Consider the following 16,975-nt stretch of genomic DNA (forward strand, 5'->3'; position numbering starts at 1 on the left):
CCCCTCGCATTTTGAGAGAAACACAGAGTGAATCAAACCACTTCTCTTGATGTCATCATCGCTAACCACAATGGTGCTGATTGTATTAACGTAGCGGTGCCAGCCAGACCGTGACTGGCGAACCGTCCCTCCCTTCCCCTCCACTCATAAGTCTCTTTATAATGATCATGACAAAGCTCTCTGGACAGGAGCGATGACAGCAGCATCTTTGTCCTGTTTAAATTAAACTCATTTCTGTGCCGTTATATCACTGCTCTGGCTGCTCTGGCTCTGCTGCTCAATCCCCTTAGGGACTGTTCTTTATTTATCCAAGTCAGGGGGGGTGTCTGTAGTGTGACTTCGTTTTATGTTTTTTATTTTGACCCTCCCCAAAGCTACAAATAATTTTCCTTAAGCCTCCCTAAGTGACTTGGGGGAAATGCACGACCCACCCTCCACCTTATTAGATTTTTAAAACTTTAAAACCATTTTATGGAAGAGTAGAACTGCCAGGCCAGAAAATAAATTTAAATTAAAAAAATAGAAATGCCGCCGCGTGGTTGATCGGCTCCAAAAAACAGTCACTTAAAGTTTATATCCAAGTCTCTGAAATTATTGATGCATCAAACGCATCTATGCAGTCAGCACAGTTTCAAGGTGGACACTCATGGCTCTTGAGTTATGGACAAAAACATGTTTTACGAGGTCACCATGACCTTGACCTTTGACCTTCAACCACCATATTCTAATCAGTTTATTGTTGAGCGCAAATGGACATTTGTGTCAAATTTGAGGAAACTTGAGGCCATCTTCAGATATTGTGTTCACAAGAATGAGACGTATGCAAGTCACTTTGACCTTGACCTTTAACCACAAAAATGTAATCAGCACAGTTTCAAGGTGGACACTCATGGCTCTTGAGTTATGGACAAAAACATGTTTTGTGAGGTCACCATGACCTTGACCTTTGACCTTAAACCACCATTTTCTAATCAATTAATTGTTGAGCGCAAGTGGACGTTTGTGTCAAATTTGAGGAAACTCCCTCAAGGCCATCTTCAGATATTGTGTCCACAAGATTTAGATGTATGCAAGGTCCCTCTGACCTTGACCTTTAACCACAAAAATGTAATCAGCACAGTTTCAAGGTGGACACTCATGGCTCTTGAGTTATGGACAAAAACATGATTTATGAGGTCACAATGCCCTGACCTTGACCTTAAACCACCATATTCTAATCAGTTAATTGTTGAGTGCAAGTGGACGTTTGTGTCTAATTTGAGGAAACTCCCATTAGACCATCTTCAGATATTGTGTCCACAAGATTTAGATGTATGCAAGGTCACTTTAACCTTGACCTTTAACCACCCAAATGTAATCAGCTAGTCTTTGAGTCTACTCGAACATTGTGCCAAACTTGAAGGAATTTCCTCAAAGGTGTTCTCGGGATGTTGCGTTTACAAGAATGAGAGAGTGACCTTGAACGCTGACTGCCAAAATCTAATGAACTCATCCTTGAGTACAAGTGAAAGTTTGTGCGAAATTCGAAGAAATTCCCTCAAGGTGATCTTGAGATATGGTGGTCAGAAAAAAAAAGTGCAGAAAAAAATACATATATTAAAGCTTTCGAAGAGAGCCATTTCCTCAATTTTCTATCTGTTTTCTCTAAATTGTTTCCTCCTGCTGTAAGATACATCTGATCGAACAGTGACTTGCCTCTTTTGTCGAGCTGTGACGTTTTGGGGGCAAAAGTCTCGAACTGATGTGAAATTATATTGTTAAAGGCAGCAAAAAAAACCCAGACAATATTATATTGTTCTTTGAAAAACTACCATCCTTATGTTAACTTATGAAGTTAGCCACATATAATGTTAGGCTCTTTTCCAAGGCTGCGTTCTAAGTTATTAGTTATTATAAATGTTAATAGCATTTTAATGTATTTTCCTATTTCAGCAAAAGAACCCAGAAGGATGTCTGTACTGCCAGGAGGAAATATCTTTGTTGTATATCCTTATTCATGCTTTTAAAATTAGATTTGCTTTTTCACAGTTTTACGTGAATGACATAACAGTTTATAACTCGTCAAACGTAGGCAGACGTCTAAATTGCTTTTGTATGTACAGAATTTGACCTTTGCTTATGTCAGCTGTCCTTGAGTTGTCAGTTTCATTGACCTCAAGATAATTACTGAGAGACAGTTTGTGTAAACTCTCGATACTACACGTGTTTGAGTGGCCTTTACGTGCCCCCTCAGGCACACACAAAATTATACACATACCACTATTTCCATGTCTACTTCATCACTATATAGCAGGTAAATCTGCAGAGAACGACATGCGAGGACTTCCATGAAGTTGTGATGTTACCATGATGTAACCATACGCAAGTAAATAAGAGACTCAAGTATTTTTTTACTTTGAATTTGAACAGCTACGAAATAAAAATATTTTAAAAATATTAATATTTAACCACCATCACTTCAAAAACCAAAAAAAACAAAACAAAAACCAAAAACAATCAAGACCAATGAAATGAGCAACCTGAATCTATTTGTTCACACAATAAGTTAAGTTATTAAGTTCTGAACATTTGAAAAAAAAAAATAAAAATAAAAAATATAAAATTAAATTAAATTAAAAATTAAATTAAATTAAATTAAATTAAATTAAATTAAATTAAATTAAATTAAAATTAAATTAAATCATGTTATATCATATTTACATTATATTAGCCAAAATTTTTATATTTAAAATTAAAAAATGTCTCTTATTTTGCTTACACACACACACACACACACGCACACATGCACTAATATATTAAATAAAGGTTGAAACTGCTGTTACAGTGTTACAGTCATTCCTCAGCTGCAGTTATGTTGCAGAAATGCCTAAAATATAGATGTAAAAGACCCGAAAACACTGACCAATCAGAGCAGACTGGGCTATTCGGGAGGAGGGATTAAAGAGCTAGGTGCTAAAACTGAGTATTTCAGACAGAGGGTGAATCCAGGTGTATTCAGGCAGTCGGCATGAGAGAAATAAAGTGTAACTTGACCATTAAAGCATGAAAACATGTTCTAGAAGAAACGCAAAACACAAAATATAAACCTGAAAATGATTATAATATGGGACCTTTAAGTGTCTGACTGTGCAGGCGAGACATAACAAGTTACTCAGCACTTTTTTAATCTCAGAGCCGAAGCGTCTCATACATTTCCACGGGACACAAAGTCCATAAGGTGCTGATTAAGCAAGGAAATGCATTCTGCCTCCACAACCTTGGGGCTTGCTGCGGTTGTTTAGAATTGTTTGTTGACAGCGCTGTTTCCTATCCTCTGCACCTCCTGTTGTCCTGAGCACATATGCTTGGCTCGCCGCGCTACATGCTTGGCCTCGGCTGACAGAGCGGGGCTTACATGGCTCAGCTGAAGCCCCCTGACCCGTGTGGTGCTACTGTCCATCTCTGGAAAAGTGTCACCGACTTCTCGAGTCTGCCTCGTCATCGGGTTTTAGATTCGGCGAATAACAGCAGTTTGGATGCTGAAGTTTAACATCGGAGGACGCGTTAGGTCCCGCCTGTGTCCTGACCTCGGCTTCTCTTTTCCCTGCTGAGAATTACACTCACAGCCTGCAGGAAACACTATCCACCTTCCAAAGCCTGCGTCGTTTGAGGAACACAAAATTAGCTGAACTTTTCCTCGTTCCTTTTAGGCCGCCAGACATGTCTTCTGGTTTCCATTTGTTTTAAGCTATTAGCGCTCATGACCTGATAAGGGAGTGGTTGGAGGAGCGCAAACATCCGTCTCCGACTACATCCGTCATCGTCCACATGTGTTTGACTTAAGCAATAATATCCGCTCCTGGAAAAGTTTGACTCGAAGGGCCTCGGAGGTGAAACTACCGAGGCATTTATGTAATCCTTGACGAAAAAATTATGTGTTCTGGTGAGTTCGGTAAATATATTCCATCTCAATAAACGTCTTGGACAAGCTACAAGATTGTTAAGCAATTGGCGGGCGGCTGACCAGAAACACAACACTTTAAAGACTTTTATTGGGGTTAGTTTTTGGCATGTGAGAGAAAGTGCTTCACATGCTATGAATGTCACCTCAAGTCAGTTTCCACTGGTGTTTTCTTTGCTTTTGTGACACGGATACCACTGGCAAAAACACACATCAGTCAGGGAGCGCCTTATTTGCAGATGATATACAATCTATTTTATTTAACTGTCTCCTCTGCGTTTGGCAGGACATCAGTTAGGTCTGTGTTGACAGTGCTTAAGCCATTCAAGTGGCTTCCCTTCTAGACAACTCTCTGGCTGCACGCTAAACAATAAGCTCCGCGCTGCACAGAGCTGAAATTAGATATTTCACCGTTCATTATGGGAGTTCAAAGGGAGGAACAGAAACATGCAACATCTATTCCACGTAGGTCTTTTTCTTCGGTCGGCAGAGTTAAAATGAAGACGTGGCGGGAGGAGATCAGATGCGCTGAGAGCAGGACGAAGCTCTGCTGGTAAACCGTGATTATCTTATGCCTACTAAACACTTAAGGACCTCGAAGAGACTTTTAACCCTTTGAAACCTGAGAAAATAGGCTTGATTTCTTTTAATAACATGGAAAAAGGCAATATTAATCTGGATCCACCTTAAACCCTCTTGAACAACGACTACTGAAGGAATTTTAACCGGGAGAAGTTTCAGCTGGATGAAAATCTGCAATCTCACCACTAGATGCCACTAACATCCAACCTCAGTTAACAGCCCTGGATTTTATTTGTTTAATTTGTTTAACTCAACAGGCGTATACAGGCATCTCTGCTCAGCAAAGATGGGAAAATACAGCCAAAATATTTAATTAACCCTTGAAAACTGGGAAAATGGATTTTTTAAAAAATAATTACTTTCAAAAACATGGGAAGAAGGTAATGAGATACAAAAGAAGAAATGGCGCAGAAATTAGCAAGAAATCTATTTTTAGAAGTACAGTAGAAATACCTGAAAATTTGCCAAACAACCTAAACAAAAAAAAAGAAAAAAAAAACGAGAAAGGAAAAAATGCTAACAATTATTATTATATAAAATAATTTTAAATATGTAATTATTAATATGATTCAGTTCACATTTTTCCTTAGCTTTAAAAATATAGTCTTCAGCAGTTTAATAGTATAACCTCTGTGTTTGCGTCTTTCTTGGTTACTCTGCCGGTAATACCGGTTTTCGTTGGTGCTCGCGGTGTCAAATTAACTGAACGATTGAATGTTCATATTCATCCACAGTGCATGGGAACCAGACTTCTGACTGAGACAAGCGCGTATTTGTCAAAATGTGTCGCCACACCGGGTTAGCAAAAGAGACTGGGGGTTTAATTGGGACTTTTATTTGAAGTTTTATGGTAAATCGTACACACTATATCTTTAAGACAGCTCGGATTTAGTTTTCCGACCGCCTTACGATCATGGTAGCACGCACAAACTCCAAGAGTACTGTCGTGATTTTATTCCGCCGCTGGAAGTGTCAGTGAAAAGGCGGCTTAAAGAAACCGTCAGCTGAAAGGAAATGTACGCATGAAGTGTGACTGAAGGTGTTTTGAACACGGCGTAACTCTTTTCCTGCAGAGCAGTCCGATCGTTTCTTCTCCCACATTTGGACGCCAGTCATCATTTATTGTGGTCAGTGTGTCAGTTCTATAAATATTCCTTATAGAAACCATGAGTCAAGCAGGAACTGTTAGTGAACTCTTGGCGTCGTGTGTGTTGAGTCCTGTAACAGAGCAGGGACCCTCGGGGACTCCTGCACCTGGTATCCAAAACTTCATCGATGACACTCACGTCGGGGCCTGAGCAAAGTGTCGTAGACTTGTTACATTTGTTGGGAATAGATCATGCTCGACTTGTCGGGCCCCTCTCAGGTCTGCAAGGGTCACCTTCAGGTCGCCGTGTGTGCACGCAGTAACACGGGGCAGATGCTTTGTCAGCATCGATACGTTAAGGTGCTGTTTACGTGCAGCTCTGAAGCATGTGTGCTCGACTTTCTTGGGAAACTTCGTCCATGCAGTGGAGAGAAAGCATGGCATGTCTGTTCTCTCTTGGAAAACAGGGCTTGAAAATGACATAATGACTGCACATTATGGATGATGTAGTGAAACTCAATATCTACTGTTCTCCACTGGCACGACAAAAGACGAGCTCGCAGCCACAGTTGCCACAGTGATTTTCTGTTTTGTGTTTCAGTTTATTCGGAGCTGTGAGGGAGCTCTTGTCCCGGTGATTAAAAAATAACATTTGCAGATAAAACCCAGCATAAACACCTCATTTAGTCTGGTACCTTTTCTGCGCCTGGGTTGCATAACTCCCCATTTGACTGCGAGTCCGGAGCTTCAGCGAGCGCTGGCAGGGCTACAGTACGCTCCAGATATGACAGGCATCCACAGAGCGCTCAAATACAGCAGAGAGGGATGCATTTTGAACTCGCAAACACGCAGTGCATCAAGCTTGAAGCCTTAAGGGAAGAGAGGCGGAGAGCTGCTGAATGATGACCGTGGCTCAAATCCATCCTCATAAACAAAGAGAGGTTGGAGATCTCAAGAGTCAAGATTCCTTTTTTTCTTCTGCAAAGCCGAGCTCCCGACGGTGGCAAACCTCAGCTTCCTATTTGCCTGAATTTCTTTGCACAGACATCAGATTTCCCATGAATGCATGTGCAAATGCTCACTACCTCTTTACTGAAATTATATATTGAGCATTTCAAGCATAAAGACTGTCAAACAATTCATTTTTTAAATCAAAATTAATTGCATAATTTCAGTACTTAATTGTGATTAATTGCATTTTTTTCAACACTGAAGGGCCGCTTTAATGTGACACTCGTATCAGTCTGAGCACAAAATGTGCTTTTTAAAATCAAGCTTTAAAAAAATATGATTTATTTTCTACTTTCATTGAGTTATTTTTTTAACCAGCATCAGTCCTAATTATATCATCAAATATTCATACATTTTCAGAATTTTAGCCCTTTAAATGGTCAGTTTTTGTTATGATGCAACTATGTCTTCAGCTGAAAAAACGCAAAATTCCAAGGCAAAAGCCCACGTGCCGCTCAGAAATAATCATTTCTGTGCTGGAAATTCCAAGATTAAACAAAAATACACAATCTTGCCAAAATGTACGCCATATGCACAAGCACAGCCAAAAATATTAACAAATGAAAATCTATTTAATTCAACATAGGTGTAGATTTCAGGGGCGACGCAGGGCACACCTCCCCCTTTTTCTCTTTCAAGAAGTAGAATTAGTGTCTCATGGTTAAAGGCCTCCAGTTGCATTTACAGTTTACATCCATGTCTGTAAAAAACATGGCTGCTTCCTTCGCACGCAACTCGCCGCCGCACAGAGGATCGACACAATCAGCACAGTTTCAAGATTAGTGTCACCAATTCAGTATCTGTCCAACTGTGTCTTCTCCTGTTCCTGAGTTATGATGTACAGTTATGGCCAGGAAAGTGTTTTTGCAGAACATTACGATGTGATAGTGAAGCTGACCTTTGACCTTTTGGGTATAAAATGTCACTTCATCATTTTATCCTGTAGGCCATTTACTGTTGATGTTACGGAACAGCGTGTCAATTCACGCCTGTTAAATGCATTGTGTCTTTTCAAAATACACAGCTTTGCTCGTCCGTTTCAAAATAAACTTATGTCAGTTAAACACCTCAGATTTACATTTATGTCCTTGTGCAACACAAGCACATGAGCACATGAGGAAAAAACGTCATGGTTTGGCTCAACACTCATAGGGGAAGCAAACTGCAGACTCCTGGGTAAAAGTCCGGGGTTTGTTGGACCCATACACGTCCACTCCCACCGTCCTACAGGAAGTGTCCAGCTCCTTATATCACGTTGTGAACGACAGCGTTCAATTAGCTGTTTTTCTTGAGAAAATTAAATACAACAACCTTTTGTTTTCAAGTGATAACCTGTTGAATTATTTTTTTTAGTTGGCATAATTACTTTCTGATTTCAAAATAAGTGCATTAAAAAAGTATTAAGTTACGAGTAGAAGACTTTCATTCAAAACTTTTGAGTAAAAGTACAAAGTATTAGTACTAAAATACACTTAGTATCAAAAGTAAAAGAATAGCCCATTTCAGAATGATTTATGTAATTTTACTATAACTATTTATGCATTCATGTGTAATGTTAAAGCTGGTAAAGGTGGAGCTCAAATTTGTTATTTTATATACTGCTGGGAATCTTAATCTAAAAAAAACACATCGTAATTCAAATGTTGATTTGTATTTTGAATTAATAATCTGACTCTGCAAAGAAGCTGAAGCTGTCAAATAACTTTTTGAACTGAAAAGTACAATATTTCTTCACAAAATTTAGGTGAACAGGACAATAATGTAACATAGACGGAAAATACTCAAAACTGAAGGACAGTACCTGAAAACTGTATTTTGTTACAATCCACCACCACTTTCGGTTAAAACGTGTCATCACCCATTTATTAAAGTTCATGTAGTGGTTATAAACACTCCATGAAAGAATAATAACAAATACACCAGCTCTTTCAAATATATCTGCCTTTACTTTATTCATGTTCTGTACAGTATTTCATTTCCAAAGTCTCTATCATACTATATGACAATAATGGCTATCATTTACTACAAAAGGTTGCATAAATAATTTAAATGTGGAAATAAAAAATAAATATGCAGTTCATTCTTTATAATAGTCCTTCTTTTGTGTCTGTAGAAAACAACCCAGCCCCTCCCTGCTTCTCTTTACCAGCCCGTCAGGTGAGGGCGCCGCCGCAGTGAAACCACACAGGTATGATATGTACAATCACAGCTCTCAGATCACAGCGCAGTCGCCAGGAGAAAATGTTGTATGTTTGTGCAAACCACTAACATGTTACAGTTGTATGTTTCGTACATGTCATAAATCTTTCTGACAGAGTATATGAGACGCCTGCCAAGCTGCAGGCCACCGTCCAAGACCAACGGCAAACAAAACCGGTTGTGTTTTAGAAAAACATTGCTAAGTTTCCAGTGGAATTTAGACCACCAGTTTCTGTTATTTTACCAACTTATCGTTGTTTTTCCAGAAAGGATAGTGCCACAAAAAAACGTTTTGTTTTTGTCAAGACATCACTGCATTTCCAGCTAGAATAGTGCAACAAAAAGCAGTTCTTTTGTTAATGTAACATGAATGCATTTCCTGCTAGGATAGTGCCATGAAAAGCAGCTGTTTTTTTACCAAAAGACATCACTGCTTTCAGACTAGGATAATGTTACGAAAATGATTGTTTTTCCCAAAACAAAGCTGCTTTTCCTGCTGGAACAATGCCACAAAGAGTGTTTTTTTTAACAGTCACTGCTGCATTTCAAGCCAGAATAGTGCCACGAAAAGGGGGTTGTGTTCATAACAAGACATCACTGCATTTCTAGCCAGAATACCACCACAAATATTGTTTTTTGCAGAGACATCGCTGTATTTCAAGTCCATGCTAAGAAAAGCATTCCTTTTTTTCTCCGAGACATCCCTGCATTTCCACCGTGGATAGTGTCACAAAATGCAGCTGTTTATCAGAAACGCCGCTTGATTTCCAGCCAGAATGTTGGCATGAAAAGTGTGTGTTTTCTACAGACATCGCTGCATTTTCAGCTGTGATTGTGCCATGAAAAAGCAGTTGATTTTTACCGTAACTTAAAAGCAGTTGTTTTATACTGAGACATCGCTGCGTTTTTAATGGGTATAGTTCCACAAAAGTGTATGTTTTTAAGACTTGACTGCTTTTCCTAATGAGATTTTGCCACAAAAAATTGTTGTTTTAAACAGAGACATCACTGTGTTTCCAGCTGGAATAGTGACATTTTTTGTAACAGCTGCTTTTCCAGCCAGAATTGAGTTAGTTAGGTTTTTATTAAAAAAATATGATCTTTTTATGACAATAAACAGCTTAACCACAGCATTGTTAAAACATAACGAAATGTTAAGTTTCAATGTGTCTGATGCATAATGTACAACAGTAACATATCCGTGGTTTGCAGAAACGTACAATGCCAACCTTTTTTTCTGGCGACTGAGTTGCAGCTTACTCGACAAACCCTTTCCAGTTGCTATTTCAAAACATACAATCGGGAAAAGATGCAAACATTGTCAACACAGTCTAGACAACCAAAAAAATAATCAGGAAGCAATATGAGCGGACAATATGCGGAAACATTGTGATATTCTTCATGAAGTACACAGTCCCATTTCGGAGGAAGGAGGTTGTGTTGTCTGCAGATTCAGTCTATACAATGATAAAAACTGTTTCCATTATGTTATTCTTATTCCTATGTTTCCTGTTTGAGCTATTTACAGAGTGGGAGCAGAGAGGGAGTGGAAGTGTCTCGAACACAGCGGATGGATTCTGGCTTCGGACGGTCGATCGCTGCTCTGTTTGCAAAAGAATTCGGGTGTGGGCGTGCTGCTGGAGCGCTCTGCCCCTAGGTAACAACACAACCACGCTCAATTTTCTGATGCCTCCTACACACATGTGCACTTTTTTCTGTCCAGCAAACAGGAACTGTCTAGAGGAAATGGCTTTTTATGACTCAAATAACACAGGAATGAGCTCATTTAGTAATTAAGAGGAGTCACAGGAGTGCCCAGTGCCCCCGTGGTGTCAAAACTGCTTCTCCGCTCCGTTTCTCCGTCTCTTTGTATCTAGTTGTGGGAACGGCTGTAACTGACAGGCCTGGCCGGGGCTGCAGAGCTCTGTGGGGCTGTCCTGATGAGCGAGGCCTTTAGTGTGCTGTCAGAGCGCTGCCTGGACCGCCGCACAGGCCAAACCCTGTCAACATCCCACCGTCAGAGCCCCCAGAGCTGCCACCATCTCCTCCACACACACACGGCCAAAAGGAGATGGATTACAACCACTTTGGAGCGAAGATACACCTTTTCAGCCTTAAACAGAGGATGTGTTGTGGCGTAGCTCTGCATCCGCTGGATGTTTGTACAGATGGGCTCGAAGCCTCGGGGAGGACTTCTCATTAAATGGAATCTGTTTGCGTGGAGGACAAGCCCGGGGAGGTTTGGAGCTGTTGGGGTGATCAGATACTTGTTTCGTATTATCTGACGTGGTGCTACATCTCCGGACCAGTCACAGACTCATTCTGTCATGCAAATAAGCAGCAAAGTTCACAAATATGCTGAACAAGTGGCTGAAAAATAAAAGACTGATGACGTAAAACCAGCCCATTAGCTTATGAATTTGCTCTCTTTGTAATTTCTTTTGCGCCTCCTCCCTATCTGAAGGAGACGTGTGTTGTGTAACGTGTGTGTGAGTGTGCTTTGGTGTCCTGAAGAGGAACATCAGTACGAGTTGCCCAAGAGTGCCGGCGTGTTGTTCTTGTTTCTGTCCTGAGGCAAACGACTGTGCTTCTTGTTGTTTCGCGTCTTCGGCACCTCCTTGGCCTCTGATTGGTTGTGGTGGGGCCTGAAGCGCTTGCACTTGCAGGAGGTGACCACGCGGATTTTGTAAGTCCGAGTGTTGCCGTTGGGACACTGCAGCTGCACCCTCCTTGTCCGGGAGTGGGCCGGGATGCAGCGGTAGTCCGTGGCACTGCCCCTCCACCACTTGCCGCGGCCGATGGAGTTGGGCATGAGGTGTGACGGCATGCACTGGCCCGAGCACACCAGCTCTTTGACGGGCTTGGCACTGCGGCAAGACCCGTCGGTGATGTAACGGGTGGAACGCAGCTCCCGACAGCTCAGCTCCGAGGCACCTGGGACGAAGAGCAGAATATCACAGTTACACTCGTGGCCGCGGACCAAAACAAACACTTTGAAGTGCCGCATGCTGGAACGCATGCTCTGCAGGTTAACCGCCTCGATGCTGCAGCTGCGTCTGATTCCAGTGTGTGCAAATTCCTCTGACAGTGTTTATCTCTACATGAAAACAACACAAGCCAGATACAAACTGTATTTCATTTTAATCCTGGCATGATATGAGACCAACTTAACTTGAGTTTTTATGTTTCTGTCAAATTTCACTTTTACTCGGCCACATTTCCTCTGAGCATTTTAGTTACTCTGTAAAAAAGAAGACCTTCGTTTTTCTTCAGATAGAGATAGATCTCTATCTATCTATCTATCAATCTATCTAAAACTTAGTCATTCTCAAAACTCTGACTGCTTGCTTTTTTAAAACCAGCATGTACTTGCACTTTCAATACTTGCATATGATTAATATAATTAAATTACTTTTGATACTTAAATACAATAAATATCAGATACTTAATGACTTACTTAATTCCAGTAATATTCTAATAGGTGACTGTAACTTCTGCTAAACTCCTTTTCTGGTAGGATATCTGTAATTTTAATCAAGTATGGCTTTCAGGTGCTTCACCCACCACTGCAAAAATGCACTTTTACAAATTTAGGGTTTCTCACACATTCATTTATTTGTGGCGGCCTGCGACGGTTAAAAGTTATTTAGTTATTGTGCTGATGGGAGTAAACAAGTCTTTCAGTATTTTGTATTCTTTATTTTATTTTTCATTTCATATAAACCATCTTTAAGTACCTAGAAAAGTGCTATATAAACATGGGGATGTGTGTTCGGATTCATGTGAATTCTGAGTCATTTTAGGGCACGTCCTCACTGTGTTTCTTTTTCTAACCCTAACCATAGTAATTTTTATTGCCTAAACCTAACCTCCGTAACTGTGCATAAATTACATCATTTGTAGGGTTCTAATTCGTGTGATATCATACGAACTGTTTCGCGTGCATTTTCATAGGATCTCATACGAGTTCCATGAAAATCCGTTGACTCTGGGCACAGATGGAGCAGCAGAATGTCAGGCGCAGCGAAAGTGAAACATAACTGCTCATTCTTCTGCGTCTAAAACTTTGCAGCAGTTGTTCCTCTCATCCATCGATCTGATTAACTCTGAACTGATCGAAAGATCAATTATCCCAACCCACTGTCATCTCAAGTCACCACATGTTGCCGCTTTGCAGTGGACTTTGGCGTCTACACATTACACTATAGGTATCCTTCTGCGTCTGCTGTTGATGTTTCGGGATGTTGTTACCGTGATGTCAACGAAAGCACATGGTGGGATTATGCAGCACGTGGTTATGTTTAAGCAACAAAGGCACATGGCAACCAGCGCCAGGACGTCAACAAACGCACATGCTGGCACGGATGGTTAGGATTATGGGACAGAGGCACAAAAACATCTCATTCAGACAGGAAGCAAACACCAGAGTCCTGAATGAAAGTCTGGGGTTTGTTGGACCCATACACTTTTGTGCTCCTTATATTACGTCCATACCATTCTTCGCTGATGACAAATTATGCGGATGCGAAAGGTGGCTTTTGGTGTCGGGATCTTACATCAAAATCACTGCAAAAGCAGCAGTATTTGATGACTTTGGACTAAGAACGGGCTGAATTATCCACCCTGAGACTCAAACTCCTCAAACTGGAGAATAAAAGAGCTCACGGAGAGCTGCGCCTATGCTGCATTCACGGACCCACAAAAACCTCTGAATGAAGAGAGGGGACACAAATAAATATAAACGGACACACAGGCATTTAAAAGAAAGAGAAAAAAAGGAAAATTTGATGTCGCCCGCTCCGTCGTCAGCTACCGCCACACATAAACTCTAATTCTGTGGGAAACGCGGAAATTCAACTGAACAATTTGTACATTTAAGTAAAGACTTGAGAGATCATATCAGAGTTTCTAAACTTGATTCATGGTGCGATCATTAGCTGACGACGGCGCTCGACAAAGAGATCCAGCTGGCAGCAATCAGCTGATAGCAAATCCAGACCAGAGGGCCATTAAACAGCTCAATCAAACCTAATGGAGGTTTGTGCTGGAAGAAAAACGCTGGCATACAGCGTCGGCCCTCGGGGAAACGTATGTGGTGATGGAGGAGTAAATAGCTGTCTGGATATTTTAACGCAACCGTACAGTTTTGAACAAACTGGACATCTGCCAGACTGATTTGAGACGCTCAGCCTGTAATCCAACGCAGCTTTTTAACAGCCGCACGCATGAGTTATTGTGTTTTTTTACAAGCAGTGTGTAAAAAAAGGGGCAAAGGAACAGTCGGTTAAGAAATGATACACTCAGGGAGGGATCTGTTTTCCTCTGTGGCTTTCTTTGCAAAAAAAAGGGCTGAACAAAGGATTTATGTGAGGTGACTTCCTTTTTTTTCTCTCCCCATGAGAACTTGATCTTGTGTTATTCTGTGGCCGCCGCCGAAGGGACCACAATGCCTCCGCTGGGCAGCGGTTTGTGCAAATTACCAGCAGAAAGTCAGGTTGTCTTGTTCAGTGAGTTGTAATCCAGTCTCACTGTGTCTTTTCCACTACATTTCCTGTTCTGCGCTTCACTGTCAGCCTGAAAAAATCATTACTAATGACGGTGGCCCTGCACACTAGACTACTGTACGGTTGCGTGCGGCGTTCTTCTCCCCCGGTGGTGGGAGACGAGCCCTGGGAGAGGACTGGAGGGCGGCCAGGCAGCGGTTAAAGCCTCTGCTGTGACCCCACAGGGAGCATGAGCAGGACGACCCGGGACAAAAGCTGAGAGATGGATGAAGAAAATAATCCAGGAGATTTCGTCTCCCCGCATGAACCTCAACACATATGCTGCTTATCCGTATGAAAACAAGCTTTTTCAACTTTTATTTTTTGGAGGGGGAGAAAATTTGCACCATCTTTCTTAACGCGTGTTGACAAAAATCACACAAACACATCTTGACTTGCAAATCTCCCTTTGGTCAGCCCTTCTCCTAATCCAGCCAGTCATCTTCTCCTCCTCGAGAGCTCTTGATTAAACAAAATCGGTGAGAATTTTGCACCACCCATGTTGAATCCATGACATTACTCTGCACGCACCGCTCCATCGCCACAGGTGGGAATCATTCTCAAAAGGCAGTGTTGCATTTAAAAAGCAATTTCCACAAAAAAAGAAAGACACATCCCCTGAAGAACAAACTGCAGGGTTTGGTGGACATGTTGTTGCAATCAAATGGTTATAGCGTAAGTAGAGCTTGACTAATAGTATAAAGAGAGGAGGAAATAACCTGGAAGACAACGTGAAAAGAGCCCTGATGTGTCTCTGAATGCTCCGCTTCAGATTGTGTTGTAGGGAAAGAAACCGCAAGAATGCGTGCCGTTCTCGCCACTCTCGACTCTGGCAGCTGATTAAGTGAGAAAACAACCCTTCCCACACAGACGAGCTGCTCTTAATCAGGAAATCAGTGTGAGAATGAAGTTAAGCGAAGGCAGGTTGTCTTTGTGTGTTTTTTAAGGTCAGATCTACTGATGTGACCACAAGATGTGTGCCTGAAACACATTTAAAATTAATTAAATTAATAATAAATTTAAATTAGATTAAATAATCTCTAAAGAATTTTTATCACAGATTAATTCTCAAAAAATGCCAATCAAGTCTAATTAAACAATTTACAGTAAAAATGTCAAATTCAATAACAGGAAAATCTGTCAAATTTATCCTCCCTCTCTCTCTCCCTCCTTTTTTGAGGCATTAAATTAAGATTTAAGATTTAAGACCAGTCTGAACCACATATTTCTTTAATGTCCAAAATAAAATAAGTAAAAATAATCCACTGATTTTATCACATTCTTAAAAAATGCCAATCAAGTCTAATTAAACATTTTTTTAACCCCATTTTTTATATTGAAAAATAAAATAAAAATAATTAAAATAATACAAAACGACCATTTATAATATTAATGATAAGAAGAAGACATTTAATTAAAAAAAAATACTTTCAAGCTCTCCTGCTTTTGCTCATTTTCATGCAGTGGCTTACAATGTGAGAAGACCAGCAACCATACCTCATATACAGCCTAAATTTATAACTTCATATGTATAATACAAAGGCATACACACAGCAAACATATTTTATATCAGTTTCCTCAATTTTACGCACGAGGCCTCAAATAAGACATCAAATTAATACAAATAAAATAATTTAAATATTGCACAAAATTAGGTATAAGGTCTCAAAGTTGTTTCGTTCAAAATAACCTCAAAAGAACGGCATAAATTTCATTTTTTCAATATATAAAAGTTGAATGAGTACTTACTGTAGGAGACTGTGTTGGCCGTCCTCCCGCCGTTTTTCGCCCTGTTATTCATAGTGTTGCTGTTGTTGTTGGACGCCGTTAGTATCGCCTCGTGAGGTGTCCGTGAATTCTCCCGGTATTCCGGTAAAATCTCCGTGGCGTCGTTTTTTAGTACCTTCCATCCCCGGACGGCGGTGCAGCATCCCTGGAGCAGCAGCAGCACCGAGCTGGAGACGAGGAGAGCCAGAGACACCTGCATGCTGCTCGGTCTGGAGGTCTGCGGTGGGAATGAGGCGAGAGACGCACGAGGAGGATAATAAAACACACGCGCGCGCGCGAGAAAGAGAGAGAGAGAGAATGTGCGTGCGTGTGTGTGTGTGTGTGTGTGTGTGTGTGTGTGTGTTTCAGAGAGAGAGAGAGAGAGAGAGAGAGATGCCCGCTTGGACAAGTTGGTCAGGTCCACCCTCAGCGCGCGCGGTATTTAAGCCCACGCAAGTTCTCGTCAAAGATGATAATTAAGCGCTTACACTGAGTGGGAGGGTCCAACCTAGGAGAGAAGTTCATTCAGAAACTAGCAGAGGAGAGGGGAGGGGATGTGCAAGGAGGAGAGGAGAGGAGAGGAAGGGAGGGGGGTGGAGGTGAGGAGGAATGAGAGGAGGAGAAAGGAGAGAAGGAGAAGAAGAGGATAAAATAAGGGAGAAAAGAGGGATAGTTGAGAAAAAGAGGAGGAAGAGGAGCGAGGGAGTAAAATATATGAGGAGAAACAAGATAAAGGAGACAAAGAAGAGAGGAGAAAATACAGGAGAGCAGGAGAAAAGGGGGAGAGGATAAAATTAAGGGGAAAAGGAAGAGTAGAAAAGAGGAGGGAGAAAAAGATGATAGAGG

At 41.1% G+C, this 16,975-nt stretch overlaps 1 protein-coding gene across 1 annotated transcript; it reads right to left on the bottom strand.

Moving 5' to 3' along the window:
• Positions 1–8,546: 8,546 nt before the first annotated feature.
• On the bottom strand, positions 8,547–16,471 carry sost (sclerostin). The gene is made up of 2 exons (XM_042507817.1): positions 16,112–16,471; positions 8,547–11,753 (listed from the first exon to the last, which is right to left on the bottom strand). Exons 1-2 carry the CDS (start codon positions 16,347–16,349, stop codon positions 11,341–11,343), a joined length of 651 nt encoding a protein of 216 aa, XP_042363751.1. The 5' UTR covers positions 16,350–16,471; the 3' UTR covers positions 8,547–11,340.
• Positions 16,472–16,975: the final 504 nt, after the last annotated feature.

The sequence above is a fragment of the Plectropomus leopardus genome, chromosome 19 (genome assembly GCF_008729295.1).
Source record: "Plectropomus leopardus isolate mb chromosome 19, YSFRI_Pleo_2.0, whole genome shotgun sequence".
NCBI lineage: Eukaryota > Metazoa > Chordata > Actinopteri > Perciformes > Serranidae > Plectropomus > Plectropomus leopardus.